Source organism: Manacus vitellinus, unplaced genomic scaffold, assembly GCF_001715985.3.
Source record: "Manacus vitellinus isolate BGI_N305 unplaced genomic scaffold, ASM171598v3 scaffold_7_pilon, whole genome shotgun sequence".
In the NCBI taxonomy this organism is placed as follows: Eukaryota; Metazoa; Chordata; class Aves; order Passeriformes; family Pipridae; genus Manacus; species Manacus vitellinus.
This window is the reverse complement of record NW_021940813.1, coordinates 5,107,497-5,125,780: the sequence shown is the minus strand read 5'-3', so window position 1 is coordinate 5,125,780 and position 18,284 is coordinate 5,107,497. Positions and strand designations below refer to the sequence as shown.

General features: G+C 38.4%; 1 protein-coding gene across 1 annotated transcript in view; it reads left to right on the top strand.

The window, feature by feature from the left end:
- Nucleotides 1-18,284, top strand: part of SYTL5 (synaptotagmin like 5) — a 59,396-nt gene that overhangs the window by 17,444 nt on the left and 23,668 nt on the right. The window contains exons 3-7 of the mRNA XM_029964825.1: nucleotides 4,373-4,485; nucleotides 5,849-5,981; nucleotides 12,170-12,317; nucleotides 13,866-13,995; nucleotides 15,812-15,918. Coding sequence (XP_029820685.1) covers nucleotides 4,373-4,485; nucleotides 5,849-5,981; nucleotides 12,170-12,317; nucleotides 13,866-13,995; nucleotides 15,812-15,918 — 631 coding nt within the window. The remainder of the gene's footprint in view (nucleotides 1-4,372; nucleotides 4,486-5,848; nucleotides 5,982-12,169; nucleotides 12,318-13,865; nucleotides 13,996-15,811; nucleotides 15,919-18,284) is intronic.

The window sequence follows — 18,284 nt, the reverse complement described above, 5'->3', positions numbered from 1 at the left end:
TGACTATAAAGTGTCTTGCAAAAGTGAGAATGGAAAATAATGAGCTGAGTGACAGGGATAGGCTGTAGGTTATGTTCCATTTTTAAACTGAACAGTGTGTTATTAAAGTGAATCCATTTAGTAGGAGACCATTGAGGGGGAAGAAGCGTGGAACAGTAACATACTCCCTCTCACATGATTATGGGAGTAGGTAGATCAGTAATTAATGTGTAAAGATTTTAGCAGGTACCTAAAGTATCTGGTACTAAACTTAGCTACCTGGATGCGAATTTTCCTAGCTCTTTTGAGCATAGGAAAGAGCTATCATGCAAAAATTGCTGCTATTGCTATTTATAACACCGTTTTTCTTCTTTCTAAAGCTACTGACTTCAGCACCTGTTACACATCTTGGAAAACCAATCTGAACACTGTTTTGGTAGAAATTACAGGGTTTTTTGTACATTGTAAGCTACATGCTAACTGAGAAAGTAAAGAAAATGCATACACATACCATGATCTACAGTCAGTATGGACCTTGGGCCCATTTTACAAATAACAAAAACCAAAGCTGCAAGCCCTGGTTTGACGTACTGCTGAGTAAAGTCTTTGTTTCTTTTCCCACTGAAACAATTATTTATACAGAAAGGATATGTTTAAGTCTTCTATCAGAAATAGAACAGAGATGCACCATTTTCAGTAGGAAAGAGACTGCCTTTGTCATAATTATAAATACATGAAAATAACATTATTGTAAGACTGTTTAGGTCTTGCTTTTCAATTTTTGATTCAGAATGTCAAATGCAATTATGAAATTTAAACTTCAAGTCAGAGACTTAAGCAGTCATTTGATCTGAAATCATTTCTATTTATGTGTAGAACAAAAATTCTTTTAATAAGTACTCCTGACACCTGTGAGTGATTAAGATAACATGAACACTAGTCTTTGTGTGAATTGTTCAGTGTACATGAAAAATAAAACCGATAGTAGTGCAGTAGAAATTCAAAGCTTTAGGTGTTTCCCCCTTATTTCATTAGAAAATTATATTTTTGTAGAGGTGATCTCTTGGCTAAGGACATTTTTGCAAAAAAGGACTGCCACAGCAGAAGTCAGGATCTCAAAACACAAAATAACACTGATGAGAATAAGGATGAAGGTCTGAAATGAGTGTTGAGGCCTTTAGACTTGTTCCACGAGGCACTCACAATGGGTGGCTGTCAATGGCTGTTGTTTTTATCCTTTCACTGTGGATAAACAGGATTGGCCACAGAAGTGAAGCACTTGACTAAAACAAGGCAGTGCTCCTTTTATTTGCCATGTTTTGTGCCTCAGTTGAGATGTCTGTGTTTTACCTTAGACCTGGTTCTCTTGGTGAAGTCAGAGCAGAATGTGTAAGGGCCTCTTCAAAGTAGCCCTGCCAAAAATCTGGCACCTCAATTGGAAATGTGGATCTCATTGCTGCTTAATAACATCGGTCTGATGAATAAGAGGGGCAATTCAGTTTGCCATCATTAGCTGAACAAGCACACGGTTCAGCTCTGTCAGTGCAGTGACTGTCACACTCCCTGTCCCACTCAGACCAGCAAAAGGGATTTGCACACTCTTCTTTCCTTGAGGGCCCAGTTTGTGTTTGCCAGAGCATGCAGCGAAGACCCTGAACTTCTTTGGCTAAGTAAGAGAGCACCAGCTATGTAATTTGGGGCTGTTTAATGGTGGCAGGTTACAGATGGCAGAGAGAGATTAGTAAGAGAAGTGGATTGCTTATTTATCCATTGCCAGAAGGAAAAAGAATCAGCTAGTGTTGCTCAAATAGACTAAACTGTCTCTTCCCTGCACGTCTTTGAGACCATGAGCAAGAAGAATATTAGGTCCTAGTTACTACTACGAGGGGATGGTAAGAGGAAGTCCTTCTCCACACTACTCATTCCTTACTCTGAGCCTGGTGCGAGCCTTTCCCATCTTTCAGTCTGCTTTGGTCCCAGAGGGAGGAGTAGAAGAGGTTGGGATGGAGTGGAGTCAGAGAGGGAGACTGATGGTGAGCTCTAAGGTTACAGGGAACCCATACCCCAGTGGAGTGAAGAAGGAGAGGAAGACTCTTTACTAGGGAGGATGCTAGGGGAGGACCTCCCTCTACCAACAGCACTTCTGCTGATCCTTCCTTGTACAGCCCAGCAGCCCTCCATTCTCTTCCTTCTCAGTCTCCTTCCATACCTGCACCAACCATCCTTCCCTTGGCTGCAGCTCCTTTGATCTCTCCAGCCCCCACGACTCTCCTTGAGCCCTTGGTCCTGCTACTACAGGATTGAATCTCCACATCAGATTGCAGTAATATGTAGTAAAACAAGTAGACATGCTGGTCTCAACCAACATTCTACCCAGGCTGAGATCTCCTGGGTCCTTGTGATGCAGGAGGCACCAGAGAGGTTTTCTTTCCCTCATCACTTCACATCCAGGGACCCTGTGGCAGAGAGCTGCCTCTCCATGAACCCCAGCAGCCCGGGTGGGTGTCACAATCAGGGCTGTGTGTGGAAATAATTACAATGTTTGGTTGTAAAAGCCTGTAGGGTTGTGGGAGCAGCCTCCCACTCTGCTGAAAGCCTTGGCGTACGTCACACCTTATCCTTGATTGTCTGAGCTTGGAGAAGGGTGAAGGTGCTTCTGTGGATAAGTCTGTGGGCAGTGAACTGTGTGACCTTGATCAAGTTAAGTATTTGTAGTAAGATATTAAGGATGAATTAAATCTTTGATCAAGGGGAAAGCAGCGCTTGTGGAGTTTTATGGTCAAACTTGGTAGTAACTGAGGAAAAAAAATGAGTGTGTGATACGCCTTTTATATGGCAATGGAATTTGATGGGGTAGTGAAAGGTCTGAAAGGTTTATGATTTGATATAAAACATTAAACTTACCATAAATCTTGCTATAGAATACTGTACAAGGAAGTGTATGCTGTAAAGGAATTGAAAAAATGCACGTTTCAGAGAAAAAGCAGTTTACACATTAGCCAGACTGTGCATAGTTTCTAAGGAAGTGAAACCTTTCCAGTGTCTGTGAACAACTGAAGTAATTTAAAAATTCTCAGTGGAAGCATAGGGCTTTTATTTACTGCCTTTCATAATGACTGAGTGATTGCGATGATGAATTATAGAAGGTTTTGTCACTAGGAGTCTGCAAAAACAAGATAAGGCAATAATTTGTTTCTATGCTTGTGGACACATGTTTTGAATTTCAATTTTTCAATTTTATTTTTTTTTTAGTGAGTCATGCAGAGATGTGTGATTCATTAATGGGTAAGGAAGAACTGATAATATTAGGGTCTTTTCACCAATGGTAGGATGCTATTCAGTAATTTTTAGTATTTTCTCAGGTAAGACTCTCCTTTCAGGCACGACTCAAAAATAATTTAATAGCAAAGATAATGATCAATGCTCTAAATCCATCTGTAGTATTTTTCATGCCCAAGAGACTAGATGGTTTCTTTTCCAGTGTAGGTTTGGAAATAAGTTTTCTTATTGAACAGGAAGCAGGAACATGTATGGAGTTAAATCAGTTTTTAATGTCTGGGGTTTATTAGTTTGTTTATTGTTTGTTTATTATTAGAGTATTCAAGATTAGTAGCTTTTTGCCATCAACTGTATTTAGTGGGGCAGTAGAAATGGTCATGCTATGCCATAATGAAACTAATTCAGGAAAAAGCTAACAATCAGCATAAAAATATACCCATGAGAAAACATAAGTGCCAGTACAGATTTTCTTAATTGCTAGTATAGATAGAAGAATTTGAAATCAGAAAAGCAACATTATCCAGAACAATAGCAAATTTTCATTGCTCTGAACTTCTGGCACATAGCTAATTCACAGCAGCACTGTCACGTGAAGAAACTGCATGTAGTGTCAGCATATCAAACTAGAGATGAAAAATATAAATAGACTTGCAGTGTCCTGTCTATAACCAGGTTGGGTCCATGAACTGCTGACTCACCTGGCAGTAGCTTTGGTGGGAGTTTTTCTCCCTCTACCCACTGTTGCTGTTTCTATGTCTCTTGTAATTTCGGAGCTATTGGAAACTGTGAAGTTGAATAGTTCACAAAGGACTAGGATTACAGCATGTTTCATGTTTTTTACAGAAATCCAGTAGAAGTGGTTGAAATGTTTTCTTTGCAAAGAAAATTTCCATATACTGAAAATTGCTTTCCATTCACAAAGTAAAATGATGTTTTTCAGCTATGTGTCCTGTTACCCCAAGATTTACAATTGATCTCTTTACTCTTTAAACTGTGTAAATGTTGTCCAGAATTTGTGAGCATGACAGTAAAATGATGAATAGCAGTAGCTATTTGGTTGGCCAAGTTTGTTAATGTGTGTATGTGTGTGGCTTTTTTAATTTTCCCCATGCAGACAGCTACGGATAGTGACGGGAGAATGGTTTTTTGAGGAGAGAGCAAAGCGATTCAAACAGCCAGACCTTGGAACCGATGTTGTCAGACAGTCTATCCTACGCAAATTCCCAGGTAGGGGTCTCGAGAGAGAGAATTGCTTGTGCTTAATATGTTCAAACCTTGTTTCCTGAGTGTTTGACTTGTTTTGACTGTAGAAGTTTTAAGTATAATCTGTATTTTAATTTTATTTTTGTATTCGTGTCTTACTGTGTAGTGATTTTTTCACGATTAATGTACGGGAAAGGTAAGGCCTATGTGAAAGGAGTATCTCTGTGGAGATTGCTGAAAGACTCACTGTCAAAACAGGTGGGCAGTGATATTCAGCAGCAAAGCCCAGCAGCAGAGGCTCTGAAAGTTTATTCTCAGCTCCTACCAGGAAGTTTAGCTTCATGGAGAGATCTAAACCTGGACATTTTTTGACTTTAACTCTCTTATTTGTGATGGCAGTGTGTAAAAAGCACTCAATTTTTCTCTTCCAACTCTGAATAAGAAAGGCAAATATTAACTCCTGTGCTGTTTGCCGGAGCATGGGCTATAACCACACTACTTGGTATTCAGACTTTCTTTTTGCCCAGGTGTCTCCAACAGATTGCACCTGCACTTTTAGGTACAGCAAAGAGTCTGGCTGTCTTCACCAAGCACAGTGGTGTGTCTGTGTGTGTACTGTGCCTGTGAGCTGCTGTGGTACCGTGGGTGGTACCACAGGACCACTGGTTTAAGAAACAGGAGATTTTCCTCATGCTGTCGCTTTGTATTCACTTAACACCTTCCCTCTGCCACAAAGCTGTTCATTGGGCAGTCTGTTCCAGATATGGCACCACTTGCAGTAGGAAGGTGATGGGTGCAGGCAGTTTGTAAGGAGAGGGACTGGTTTGCTGCCATTGGAAAAAATGCCTGGTGCAAACATGCTGCTTGGCAAAATGTGGATCTTGCCAGTATCATTGTGCTTCAGAAGCTGTAAAACTGGAAGTATCCAACATTCTTGATACTATGTCACCAATCAGATTGGGTAGCTCATGATTTCTTAGTTTATTATTTGATAAATATATTGGAAAATATATTTAAGCCATTTTCACACTACTTTGCTCCTAGTTGAACAAACACTCATTAGGAGAACACTCATTCCACACAGAAAATACTGTCCATTTCAAAATTAAATTTCAGGTCCATTGGTTATTAAATGTTGTCAGTGATTAAGATAAAAAAGAAGCACAGCTCAAGACAAGCTGATAATGAGAAACATCTTAAGCTACTTACAGTTTTATTTTCTTTTATTAAAAGCAAAAGCCAAACAACCCCCAAGATTTTGTCATTATATTTTATCACAAAGATTTATTTTTTTTTGTTAAAAATGGAAAATCTATTTTTGTAGGTTGTTTGACATGGACTGTGTTTTCATGCAAACATTCACTTTTTCTTTCCCCCTCCACTGCAGATACAGCTTCAAATACAGATGAAGAAAGAACATTCAAAGATCAACCCCAAGAGAATGAAGAACAAAAGCCAGATGTATCAGTCTCCTCCACAAGTGGGCATAAGTCAGTCTTCAGCAGACCTAGAAAGATAGGGTAAAGCCTTTTTTTTGTTTTCTCCCCAGAAACTGATAAATATGAAAACAGTTTCATGTGTTGTAAAGATTTTTTTATGAGTTTACCCAGTGTTCTACATTAGCTCAAACTTTCCAGGGCTAGAAACAGCCTTCGTTTAAAGTCATACTTATTATAATTAGATTCCTGGGAAATGCAGCAATAATTACTCTTCAACTATGAAGGTAACAGAAAATTAGTCAGTTTTACTCCTGGATTTTTCTTGTTTATACTCAGAAGTAAAAGAGTGTCCTTAAAGACAGGTTTGCTGAAGAAATAAATGCAAAAACCTGGTTTAGGAGGGCCAGTTTTTTATGTATACTGGTCAGTTTTGCTCACGGGTCAAGTTTTCCTTTAGTTTCTATCTGTGTAAATGCAACCTGACAGTGAATGAACAGATTTGCTGTTGGTCATCTTGCAGTGTTTAACCCCAGTCTGGCTATGCCCTTAGAGAGGAGCACTTGCTTACTCTCAGGGGACGTGAACAGATGCATTGAATATATAATTGCACGAGTGGTGTTTGGACCTAACTTGAGGTTATTGGGTGAATGGGAAGAAAAATTGGGTGGATGTTCATGTCATGACTGGAGTTCCATCGGCTGATAGTTGGAAAACTTTGTTTGTGTTGAAAGGAAGAACACATTTCTATTATGGATCCTAAATATAGGGTAGGTAGATGCTTTCTGCAGCTTTTTTACTTCTGAGGAAAGCTGAATATGGCATTGTTCCAGTGATTTCAGAAATTAACATAAGTGATTTATCTCTCTTTAATATAGGGGAAAAGAGCATCAGAATACCCCTGGCTTCTCAAATTATGGTAAAGAAAGAAACAGCATAGGGATTCTACTGTAATAGGACCTAGATGTTGCTCTAAGTCATGCTAATTGATAGATATAATAATAGGACCTAGATGTTGCTCTAAGTCATGCTAATTGATAGATATAATAAGAGTGCATTAAAGTTTTCTTTTCTAATCCTTCTTCCATTTAAATCCTTTGTGCAAATCTATTAGTCATATTCCCCTATAGGAAACAATTATTTTTATAATTGTCTGTTGTTTATTTTAGTGGTGCTCAATCTCTTTCTGTTTGTGGCCTGAAATGGTTTTTTGTTTGTGATGTTCCCCATAACAGAAATTTAATCCTACAATGATCTGGCTTGCTTTTCCTGGTATATTTTGTGACCTCTTTTAGGAGTAGTTCATTACTCCTCCTCTTCCTTGCTTACTTCTTCTTCCTCCCTCAGGTTCCATATTCCTGTATCTCATGAGTGGATTTGTTTTAACGAGGGCCTTTTGGGGCCATCTGCTACTGACAGTGTTATGAAATAACTTGACAGACTACTGTTGTTTGTAAGGTTATGAAAAATATTAATATTTTTCAAAACTTTAATTAATTTCACTAATTTCTTTCTCACTAGACCATGTTTTGCAAGGTGAGGGGGTGATATTATGTTTTTAGGAAAATGGCACGTTTGGGGCAATAATGTTTATAATTGTAGAAATACTTCAATGAGAAAATATATATAGCATAATCTGCTAGGGGAAAATACACATATTTAAGTAAAAACTACTTTGCTATCTATAAACTGTAAAAAAAAAGTGAGAAATTTTCACAAAAGGCACTTTAGTTCAAAGCTAGAAGTGCCCGTGTTGAGTAGGAGAGATGCTTTAATGTTTGGTGTCTTAAAAAGCAGCTTGTATTAAATATGATGCTTTTTTTCCTAATAGGAATCAGTTTGATAACCACATTTGGTGCTGTGTTGACCCTTATATCCAGAGTTGTCCGCAGGTCAGACAGATGAAATCAGTAGAACGTGCACATCACAACTTTTAAAAATCTTTTGTTCCCTGTTTTCATCAGGAAGGTAATCAGGGCAGTTACCAAAGGAGAAATTACATATGGAAAAGATGGAGGTGAGAGGAACCCAGGCTCAGAAGCTGAAACCCAAAGTCTGCGTAGCGGCAAGTCAGCAACGTGCTCTGAGAGGTGAGCAGTGACCTGGTACAGCTCATGCTGGGATTGACCTGGGGTGTCTGCCAGGCCCCTGTGTTGCTTTGTGTCTTTCAATACTCAGCATTAATACTGTCTGAGAAGCAAAGCTTATGTTTACAAAGCAAACAAACACCCAAAAAAACCCAAAACCCCAACAAACCTAAACATTTCCTCCATTCCTCTCATTTTACTCTCCTTGTATTTGGCTGGTGATTGATGTCAGTATGTTGGTTTTTGTTTTCTGGCTTTTAATAGATGAGCTGTGTTCTGGTTGCAGAACTGAGGCTCTTTGTTTTTCTTCAGTAATGACATGTTAACTGATTATAATTTATATTTTCTTCTTCAAAGGCTCTGTTTACTCTTCTCTTTTCAGGATTATTGTCCCAGTTATATCTAGTAGGATTCCACTTAATCATTCTTCTGGGCTTAAGAGATGTCTGTTACTGCCTCTGATAGTATTATAAAATGCCAGATACAACAACATTCCTCTTATGTCCTACCTTCAAAATTAAGCAAAAAAATAATTCCCTTTTTTCTTGTTCATTTTGATAGTCTGCACTGTGTATAGACCAACATTCTTTGCTCAGGTGCACACACCCAGAAATGTTACAATTTGGATCAAAAATTAAAAAAAAAAAAAAAGGTACTAATTCTGCTGTAAGTTCCAGTGGAAATTTCTATCTCTAAAACAGTGTTTCTGGGAGATTCTAAATAGGTATACAGGAACACAGGATAATAACTAAAAGGATCATCATGAAGTTTAATTCATATAGATAAGCCTTCTTGTTTAAGCAAGAACTTTCTTCTCTTTATTACCTACAATTCAAACCCCCCAATTTCTAGATGTTCTGCAATGTGTCTAAAATTGATGGTGACAATCTTGTTGGAAGTTTATAACTGGATTATTTTTTTCCACTGGATTTTGCAGCACACTAGGCAATTCAGAGCTAGTTTTCCTTCTGTAATCCATACACAGTTCACTATTTTTTTTTCACTCAGCTGATTACGCCTTCTGTATCTAACCAGATTCATACCTGACTTCTATGAGACCAACAGTAGCATTTTTGCTGTTTTACAGGATTTGTTTTGCTTTTTATTGATTAGAATAGAGATGAGTGAAGGATCTGAGAGACAAAACCTCAGAAATCTGGTGTCTGTGATGCTTAACCCTGAGGTTGTGCAATATTAATTAAGTAGTTTTCTCTGAGAGTTTACCAGGACAAAGGGATCCTTGTGAGAGATCTGTGCAGCTCTTTTGATGTGCCAAACTGCAAGTAAGTTATCATGCAGTTAACCATAAATGAAACAAAATAGTTTTATTTGGATAGTGGAATTCAGCACCTGGTCAGCTCTGTGTACAGATTTAGAAAAATAGAGTGAAGCAGTCTGTAAAGATAGCTTTTGTGTTTGATTACCTTGCTTGACTTACACATAAGTCATCAATTTCTAGCTTTTGCCCAGAGTCAGGGTGTAGGACTTTTTAAATTACGGGTATTGAGTTATTACATCAACTTCCTTCTGCACTTATCATCTCATTCTCACCTGGAGAGATCAGTGTCCTGTGCCACAGTAACCCAACTGTGTTACCAGGAGATTCTGTTCATAGGAGGATGAATTGTTTTACTCTCTGTGGAAGATATGGCACTTTTTAAATAGCAGTTTGTGGAAGGATTGAGGAACAGCTTGTACTTAGTAGAGGGATGAAAATTCCTGTCTACCACATGCATGGTTAAATACTTAATTAGGTATCTGAGGATGCTTGCTTAGTTTATGTGTCACTAATTTATACAACTGAGTGGTAAGTATTAAAAATAACAGCAGAGCTTCCCAGATTACCTTTCCTAACTATTTTGAGTTTCACATTATAAATATATAACATCTTGGGCCATTGTAGCTGTCCTACTGAGCTGGGAACAGAGAGACCCAGGCCACAGGTCTACTTCTTCAACTTTATTTCTACTTCAGCAAAAAAGTTTGCTGATTTTGCTGCTGAATGAACTGTGAGGCTGCATCAGGTCAGGATACCTCTAGGAGAAATAGTATAGGAATTTCAGGGTCATCTACACAGGCACTCTGCCCCATCATATTGAAGTCTTGTCTACCATGTAGTCACAACAATATTTTTCTTTTGTTGTCTACTTAAAATGTATAAAAAGTGTTGAATCTTTCTCTAACAGCAGACTGAAATAAGGACAAAGGACAGGAGAGGTCTGTTAGCAGGTCTGATGTGCAAGTGGTCAGTCTGACTGAAGACTCCCACAGAACCCTTTGCAACATGTTCTCAAATCTGTTATCCCAGCTCACTTCTGAACACTTCTCTTGATTTATATCAGTTTACACAGTTTTTGTAACAGAAAGTCACAACAATCCAGCAGAAGTGGTGTGATGTGCAATAAAACTCAGGTTTTGAACACTTTGGTTGCTTTACATGCATTGGCAGGTTTGGAAATTAAAGTGTGTGCATCTAAGTCCAACAGCTTTGATAAAATACAGATGACAGCCAGAAACTGGTTTTTCTGACTTTGCAGCACCAAAGATGCATCTTTATATAAAAAGATAAATGCAACCACAGCATATTTAGTAGAATTTGTTGATCAATGGCTGATCAAATTAAAAAGTAGCAGTGTGTGTATGTGAAGTTCACACAAATAAGAGCATGTTTATTTATGCACTATCTACAGTTGTCAGTATGTGAAATTGGATAGTAATTGTTAATAAGGTTACCATATGCTCATTAAAAGACAAAAACATGGTTGCACAACACTTCTAGATAATCCTTATCTTTGAGGTTGTTCTTTGTATTCCTTTTTTTTTCTACCAGTGTGGATTCAGAGCCCGTTCTCATTGCTTAATGTAGCAGTGAGACTGGAGCTGTGGTGTGGCAGAGTATTTTTTCTCAGTTTAGCAGTAGTTTTAATAAAAATTTAGGTTGTGGTAGAGAAGATTTATACTGTAGTTACTCTAAACATGATATGACAGTCTACACCTAGTGAAGGAGAATTGTTGCCCAGTACGATGATGATGCCAGCAAATCTGAAATATTTATTAAGCAAGCCTCTTTTGACTGAAGATATGCTGTAAGTTCCAAAAACTTTCTCCAGCAAATTTATGCTGCTATTGTCCTCTGACACCATATTTTCCACATGGAAAGGGTACAATTCCTTCAGTTCCTACTTACTAATAATTTTTTAAATATTAATATAGTAAGTAGGACTGTATGCATATCTCTTACTGTGCTGCAAGACTTTTTGAGATTTCTATGAATTGTGAATTAAAAATAAAAGGTTTGAACTGATGTTTGTGGAGAAAGAAGAGTTGATCTGCCAGGAATGTGTTACGTTTACTGCAAATCAGATTTCAAATAAAATAAAACTTTAATTAGGAATGTGTTGAAATACATTTTAAAATAATTCTCATTGTTTCAAAAGATTAAAAAAGTGCAAGAGCTTAGCATTTCTATCCCTCAATTTTCACGTGGACTTATCAGTATCTTCTAATATAAACTGTCCCATGGAAAAATTTCTGCCTGATGTGATGTTAGACAGCAATGGCTTCTGCTACGAGGATCACAGATGATTTTTTTGTCACTTTTACTAATGTGAAATCTGGCAAGAAGACCTGTACAAGCTGCTTGAAAGAATCAACCTCTCTGGGTCAAGAGTCATTATTACAACATAAATAGGACAGTGAATGAGTCAGTGTTTTTCTGGAGACCTTGGAGAGCAGACAGCCAAGGATTTTAGACTTTCTGGAGATGGTGCTGGCATTACATTGGCTGCAGAAGGGGCCAGAAGTTTCCCTTTACACCAAGCAGCAGCCTAGTAGGAAGGGTTGCACGAATTGTCACACCTACTGCTGGGATGTGAATGTGGTGTGAAATGAACTCAGACAAATTGTTTCTTCTGCAGCCTGGACAGGAGCTGCCCATTTGAGCTATTTACAGTTCTGGTAGAAGTACTGACAATACTTTTATTTATAAAATAATTGTAATTCACCTTTGCCTATGTTTTTTTCTTTTCCAATGACCATTTCCTTGCAGGGGATCACACAGTCCATCCAGGGCAATGTTATTCTCGAAACCTGCAAGCACAGTTGTTTTCTTGCAGTGGTCTGCTAAATGGGTTGCCTTGGTTTGCTCAAAGCAATAACCCTTTAATACTCCTCTCTCCACCCCAGAGGGAGCACTCTTTCACTGAACAGCAGTGTTGTGGAGGCTGCTGCAGGTCGTCTGAGAGGGGCTGTGAGGGGGGGCAGTGCTCCCATACCCTCCCTCCCGAGGTCTCCGGCGCTCAGCACACGCAGCATGACTGCAGATTATAGCAGGGTAAGTACAGTGATGTGGAGCTCACACCAAGCACAGCTGACACCAAACAAGATGACTTGGCTGGTATCTGCCCTGTTAGATCGATTTGTAGCCCAGTAAAGACAAGCCTGACAGAGAATATCTTATTTCTTCCTTGGTTTGACTGGGACCAGTGAAGATTGCTGCTGGAATAGAACTTGTCATGCTCTATCCGTGACGTGGTTTTTGGTTTGGCAGACTGTTCTCTTTTGTCTAAAAATTGCTGTTGATATCCAGCATTATATAATGAGTTAAAAATTCTGAACTTGGAGGCACGAGGGTTTGGGAATAAGCATTTTTGGCACTTTAGGGCCTTAACCAAGTGTTATGAACTAAGGACAGGACTTTCAGGCATGCAGGGTCCAGTGTGCTCCCACTGACTTGTAAGGGGAACTGAAAATCCAGCACTTGCAAAAAATCGGGCCAAACTGATTTTAGTTTTTTCTGGATTTGGACACTGGGCTCTGCATAAATTATGCCATAACACAAAATGTGTGCTAGACACATTGTCAAGATGATTCCTCTCACCTCCTGTTTGGCCTCTTGGGATATAGGTGGCCACACCTGAGCTAGGCTGGCCACCTTGGCTTTTTGTAATCAGCAGAAGGATGTGGCTCATCTATCCAGAAGCAGACACTCTCTTTATTCCCAGAGAATCTGCCTGTTTGCCACCCATCTCCTCCTGGCTGTGCACGGAGATGCCATTCCCCAGTTCATTTCAGTCACCTCTCTTGAAAAATCAAGATTGTACTAGCAAGTTGTCCTAAGTTGCCATGATTTAAGTGCACAGGGGAAGTAAAATTTATAGTCAGAGCCTTTTTCCATCAATATTTGAAAAAAAAGTAGATGAGTGTTTAGATCAGATACTTGGTCTAATATTTGTCTTTCCTAACAAAAAAAAGTTAGTATATATGAAGGGCAGTTTTGGGACCTGTAAATAAATTAATAGTTGTTTCATTTGTATTCTTTTTGGCATATAGACTGACTTGTTTTCAAGTGCATTCAATTCCTTTGAAAAATTCATTTAATTTTTATGGAGTTATGTTATTAGGCATTCTTTTATGGGAAGGCAAAAAATCATAATGATATCAAATATATTGGCTTTATTTAAGGGGTCATGCTGGCGTAATTTAATTAGTTTAAGTCCATTTGGCTCTACCTTGGTTGAAATTATAACGCTGGTATAAAACCCATAGGTTTTTTGTTTGGTTGTTTTTTAATTTCTGAGCTACATGAACTTCCAATAGATTTGAGTATTTCAGTTCCCTGCTCTCACTCCTGATGAGCTACTCTGATTCTTCAGCTGGAAACTCAGCATGTAAGCATGAATCACATTTTTGTGCAAATTTTATGCATGATCAGTGCTAAGTGAAGCAGATTAGATTGGAATCTAAATATGATTAGTAATAGACTGGTTGCTAAAGGAGTTTTGGAGTTCTGGGATCTAATAGAAATGATGTTTTTACAGACTGATAGTGAATAAGCTCAGTTTTTGTGTTTATAGGGTGTGCATTTTTTTTTATTGGGCAGGACACTGGCTTAGAAAATGGCATGATTATTCCAGCAAGTGAAAGTGTACCTGAAGATTTAGTAAAGAAGCACTGTAGGAAAGCATCTGGAACACCTTCCATTGCAGTTTCTAGGGTATCTTTGTCATCAGGCAAGTATTAAGTCTTTTCCTCCTTTCTACCAGCCTTTACTATCAGAGGATTATTCCTATTCTTATGACTCTGCTCCTTTTGTTTTTAAAGTACAATGAAAGACCAGGTGTAAGTTTTATAAATTTGTTCAAATTCATTCTGAAAATGTTTCCCTTTTACTAACCAATTTCATACCACTTCACAAGTTTTACATGAAAAAAAATGGTAATCCTAACCCCTGTAATATTGGCACAATGTGAATATTAGGTAAATCACATGCTCAGGATTTAAAAGATTTCAGTCACAATTGCACATTGTTAAATCATTCTCTGTGTGCTCACCTGAATAAAATGTTACCTGGCTGCAATCTGTATATAACACTACTCTGCTTCTGCCATTACATTTCACACCCACTTTGCCCAGAAGCAGATTTGGGAAACAAAGAGTGGTCAGAGAGCAAGCCCCTTACAGACTTCACTTCATTTCATTTTTATATGTGATGCACTGAACCAGTCAATCAGTCTGTAATTTACCTCATTTCATAGAAGGCTGCTGGGTGAAAAAGGCTTGCACAGGAAGGTGCTGTCACAGCCACTTTGCAGCAGCAGGTGGAGATCCTCTTTTTCCCGTCTGAAACAGGAGACAGGGACACCCTGCACTCTTCTACTTCTCCCAGACACTCAGTTGGCTTCCTACAGGGATAACAGAGTGGGTTTGGGTTTACAGGTTTCTCTCTGAAACACAGCAGGACTCACTTTATTGCAGCTGAATTTAGCCCAAAGCTGAAACCTAGTGGTGTATCCCACAGAGTTAATCAAAGGAGGTAATGTCTTTTACCTTAGATACTTCAGCTTGAAAGCATCTGAGTTTCTTTTGATAATATTGTACAGTGCAACTCCAGGCAGAGGTGTTACAGATGGCTACTCCTTTATGAAGTGAAAATTCCTGCTCCTTTATAAAATAAGGGTTTTCCTAATAGATAAGAACTAACCTCATGTTACCAAAGCAGATTGATGCTGAGCAAAGTTGTAGGTAACTTGGGAATTGGTCTCAAACTCTTCACTGTCTCCTTGTTGGCAGATGTCAAAGGACATTAAGGTCAGGAGAGTGACCTTTCCTATCACATCAACTGTAGACCAGGCAGAAGATGAACAGTTAAAAAGATTCAGATTCCTATCTGCAGGACCTAAAAGTATTCTCTTCCCTCTCTTTCTTTCCAAATATATTGAAACAGTCACACAAAATATTTATATGGGGAGGACTAAGAAAATCTTTCTCCAAGACCTCTGTGTTTTATGCCTATAGAGTGGATGAGAGACCCATGGGACTGAAAGGAATTGCTGGAGGTCTTGAGACTTGTTTGTTTTCCACTAATTTCTGCACAAGGAACAGCATTAATGTCAGAAGTACTTTCTGCATCCATTTGTATCCCCAGTTGCTTGATTCTGAAGCAGATACTGAAGCAAATTTGGTGGTGGTGGGACGTAATCACTGTGAGCACATGGACAGCAAGTTTTGCAATATTCTAGGCTGACGGGCCCAGAGAAAGTCAAAACTTTGATCTATAGTATCATCCACAGGAGACAATCCCAGCAGATAAACAGTGCAGGGGAAAAAATATTGCCCAGAAGGCTGAACATCATCGGAGGACGTATTTTTCCATTTATTATATTGATGTTCAATTGTCATAGTTTTCAACAAGTAACTAAAGTATTGTTTTGATGAATTTTTATTTTCTTAAAAAACGGTTGGGTTTGGGACAATACTTGTATGGGATATGAAATTAATATCTCGGTACAAATTATAGCAAACATTTTAATTGATTTTATTTTCCAGACCGTAGCCGATCTGAGATAGATTTGAGTGAATCCTTCTCTGAAGGAAATGAGGATACTCTCAGCATCAGAAGCAAATCTGTGCCTAGTGCCTTAGATCAGGAACTGGTGAGTTATAAAGATGAAATATTTATCTGGTGGAAATTCTGTTTTTTTAGACTTATGAAATCAGCACTGCATGTATATCGATGTAAAATATGGGTAATTCAGGACATTATTTCAGGGATATTTAATGAAGTTTTAAACAGTGTCATCTTCTGAGTCATGGTTTCAGTTTGTTATTAATTGGCTGGATTTTTGAGTGTACAGGTGAAAGAAATCTAGCCTGAAAATAAATTCCAGGCAATAAATTACACACGCTCTGAAGTTCTGTTAATTCATACTTTCATAGATTTTAATTTTGATGCTGAGAAATTCTATACTTTAAAGACTTTAATCTTTATTTGATTTGGTTTTCCCCTTATTTATATTTTTAGCAAATGAAGACCCGACTTTCTGTTCTGCCCCTGTTGTTTAGCTCTTTTTCCTGTTGACTCTTCCATACATCTCAGTGTCTTTTTCTGTGTATTTTATGAACTGCTTTTACTGAAGTTATTCACAATTTCCTTCTCTTCTTATGCACATATCCAAGCTAGGCAATTTGCAGATGTGCATCAATGCTATAAAAAAACATCCAAGCTTGTTAAATATGCATGAGGGAGGAAAAAGTTATTTAAATAGTTCTTCATGTACTCATAGTTTATTCTAAAGTTTCCAATTGTGTGTTTGTAGCTTATGCATTTTGTCTGTTGTCATACTCCTTCCTTACCATCTGCTCTTTTCAGAAGAGCATTGGCCATGGGAGATGTCTCCCCTCCTTGTAGAGTTTGATACTTGGGTCTTGGTGGAAAATCACATTGTTGGGATTTTCATCTGTTTCTTGGACTGTTAACAGTCAGAGAATTTGCCTGCAGCATTTCTTTGAGTTATTCTTTAAGGAGTCTGTCAGATGGTGGAAAAAAAACTTCAAAAATAAGTGGCTTATTTTTAAAATGTAATCAAGAAAAAGGATGTATTCTTTATTAAGAAGCTGGAAAATATTGCAGAAGAAAAGCATAAAATAAGAAAATACAGACTTTAAATGTCTTTATATCAGTTCTCTGCTCTAACTGTACAGGGTCTGATAGTTACTACTTTCGTATTTCTCTGAGGCAGGTGTCAGAGATGACAAGTCCAGAGAGGTTTTCTGTTCTTTGATTTTTGTCTTCCTCTTATTCAGAGGCGGCTTTCTTTTTTCCTATTTTTTTTCCTCCTTCTTTCTTGCTGTCTCTGGATGAAATTTTAAATTGTACTCAGCAAATCTCCAGCTCCTTTGCTAGCATAGGAGACCTCTCTTGTGGCATAACCTTGATTTAGTTGCTCCAGGGTCTGTAAGAGCGCTCAATCCCTTTTAAAATTCATTCATAACAGGATTCACAGATTTCTGATTCTACCCATATCCTCCCTTTTCTCTGCCTTATGAAATGAATTGATTGCATTCATCATCTTTAGCGTTATCATATTTTTCAGGTAGTTTGACTCACAGGAGTCCTTCATAGTCTTGTCCTATAATCATTATGGATGCAGTGTTTCGAGATAAAAGCTGTATTCCTGCTGGAATTTAGTTTGATGCTCGGTATAACTTGATGCTTGATATAAGAGACAAAGAGAAAGAGATCTGATGAAGGTAACAACAGTTCCTGCAGCCTGAGAAAAGTTAGGAAGTTATACCTCCTTTCCTCTCAGCTGGCTGATGGAGCCAGCTGAGGTCCTTCAGTCCTGGGAGATGGGAGCTGACAGCAGTGGTGTGGGAGATGCCACATGTCAATAGGATATGCAGATTGCTGGAATTTGTAAGCTGGAAGGATGGGAAAAGGCTTTCAGCTACTTTGCTCCAACCTTTATCAGGAAAACCCAGTACACATACAGAGAAATTAGCTGGACAATTGAATGGATATTTTGCTTCCCTAACTTACTATTGCTCCTGATAGTCAAAAGGGACAACCCCCAAAACCCCACATAGTGTGGTAGGTATTCAGCAAGGAACACAGGGAACCAGTTAAATCTAGTGTTCAAGTGTGAGCACCTTGTCTAAAGAGGTGTGTGTTGAATTCCTGACCAAGTAGTGTTCATTACATGCTCAGCTGCTTTTTCAGAAGTAATTGGATGATGTGCATTTTACAACCCCCACTGGAGACCACGAGATTAATATCCTACTAGCTCTAACTTTAATAACCTAATAACGCTAACCAATTATGTAGTCGCAGTTCTGTGACACCTCCTGAGAAACATAATCATCTTGGTGTAAAATGAATGAAGAGCATAGGTTAAACATTAACCTTTTTGTTTTTCAACTTTTAGATATCTGCTTGCAGACAAAAAATTGGTAGTCAATTAGCAGTCCTTAGGACTCTGTGAACACTGCCAGTATTTGAGTGTCTAGGTCTGAAACATCC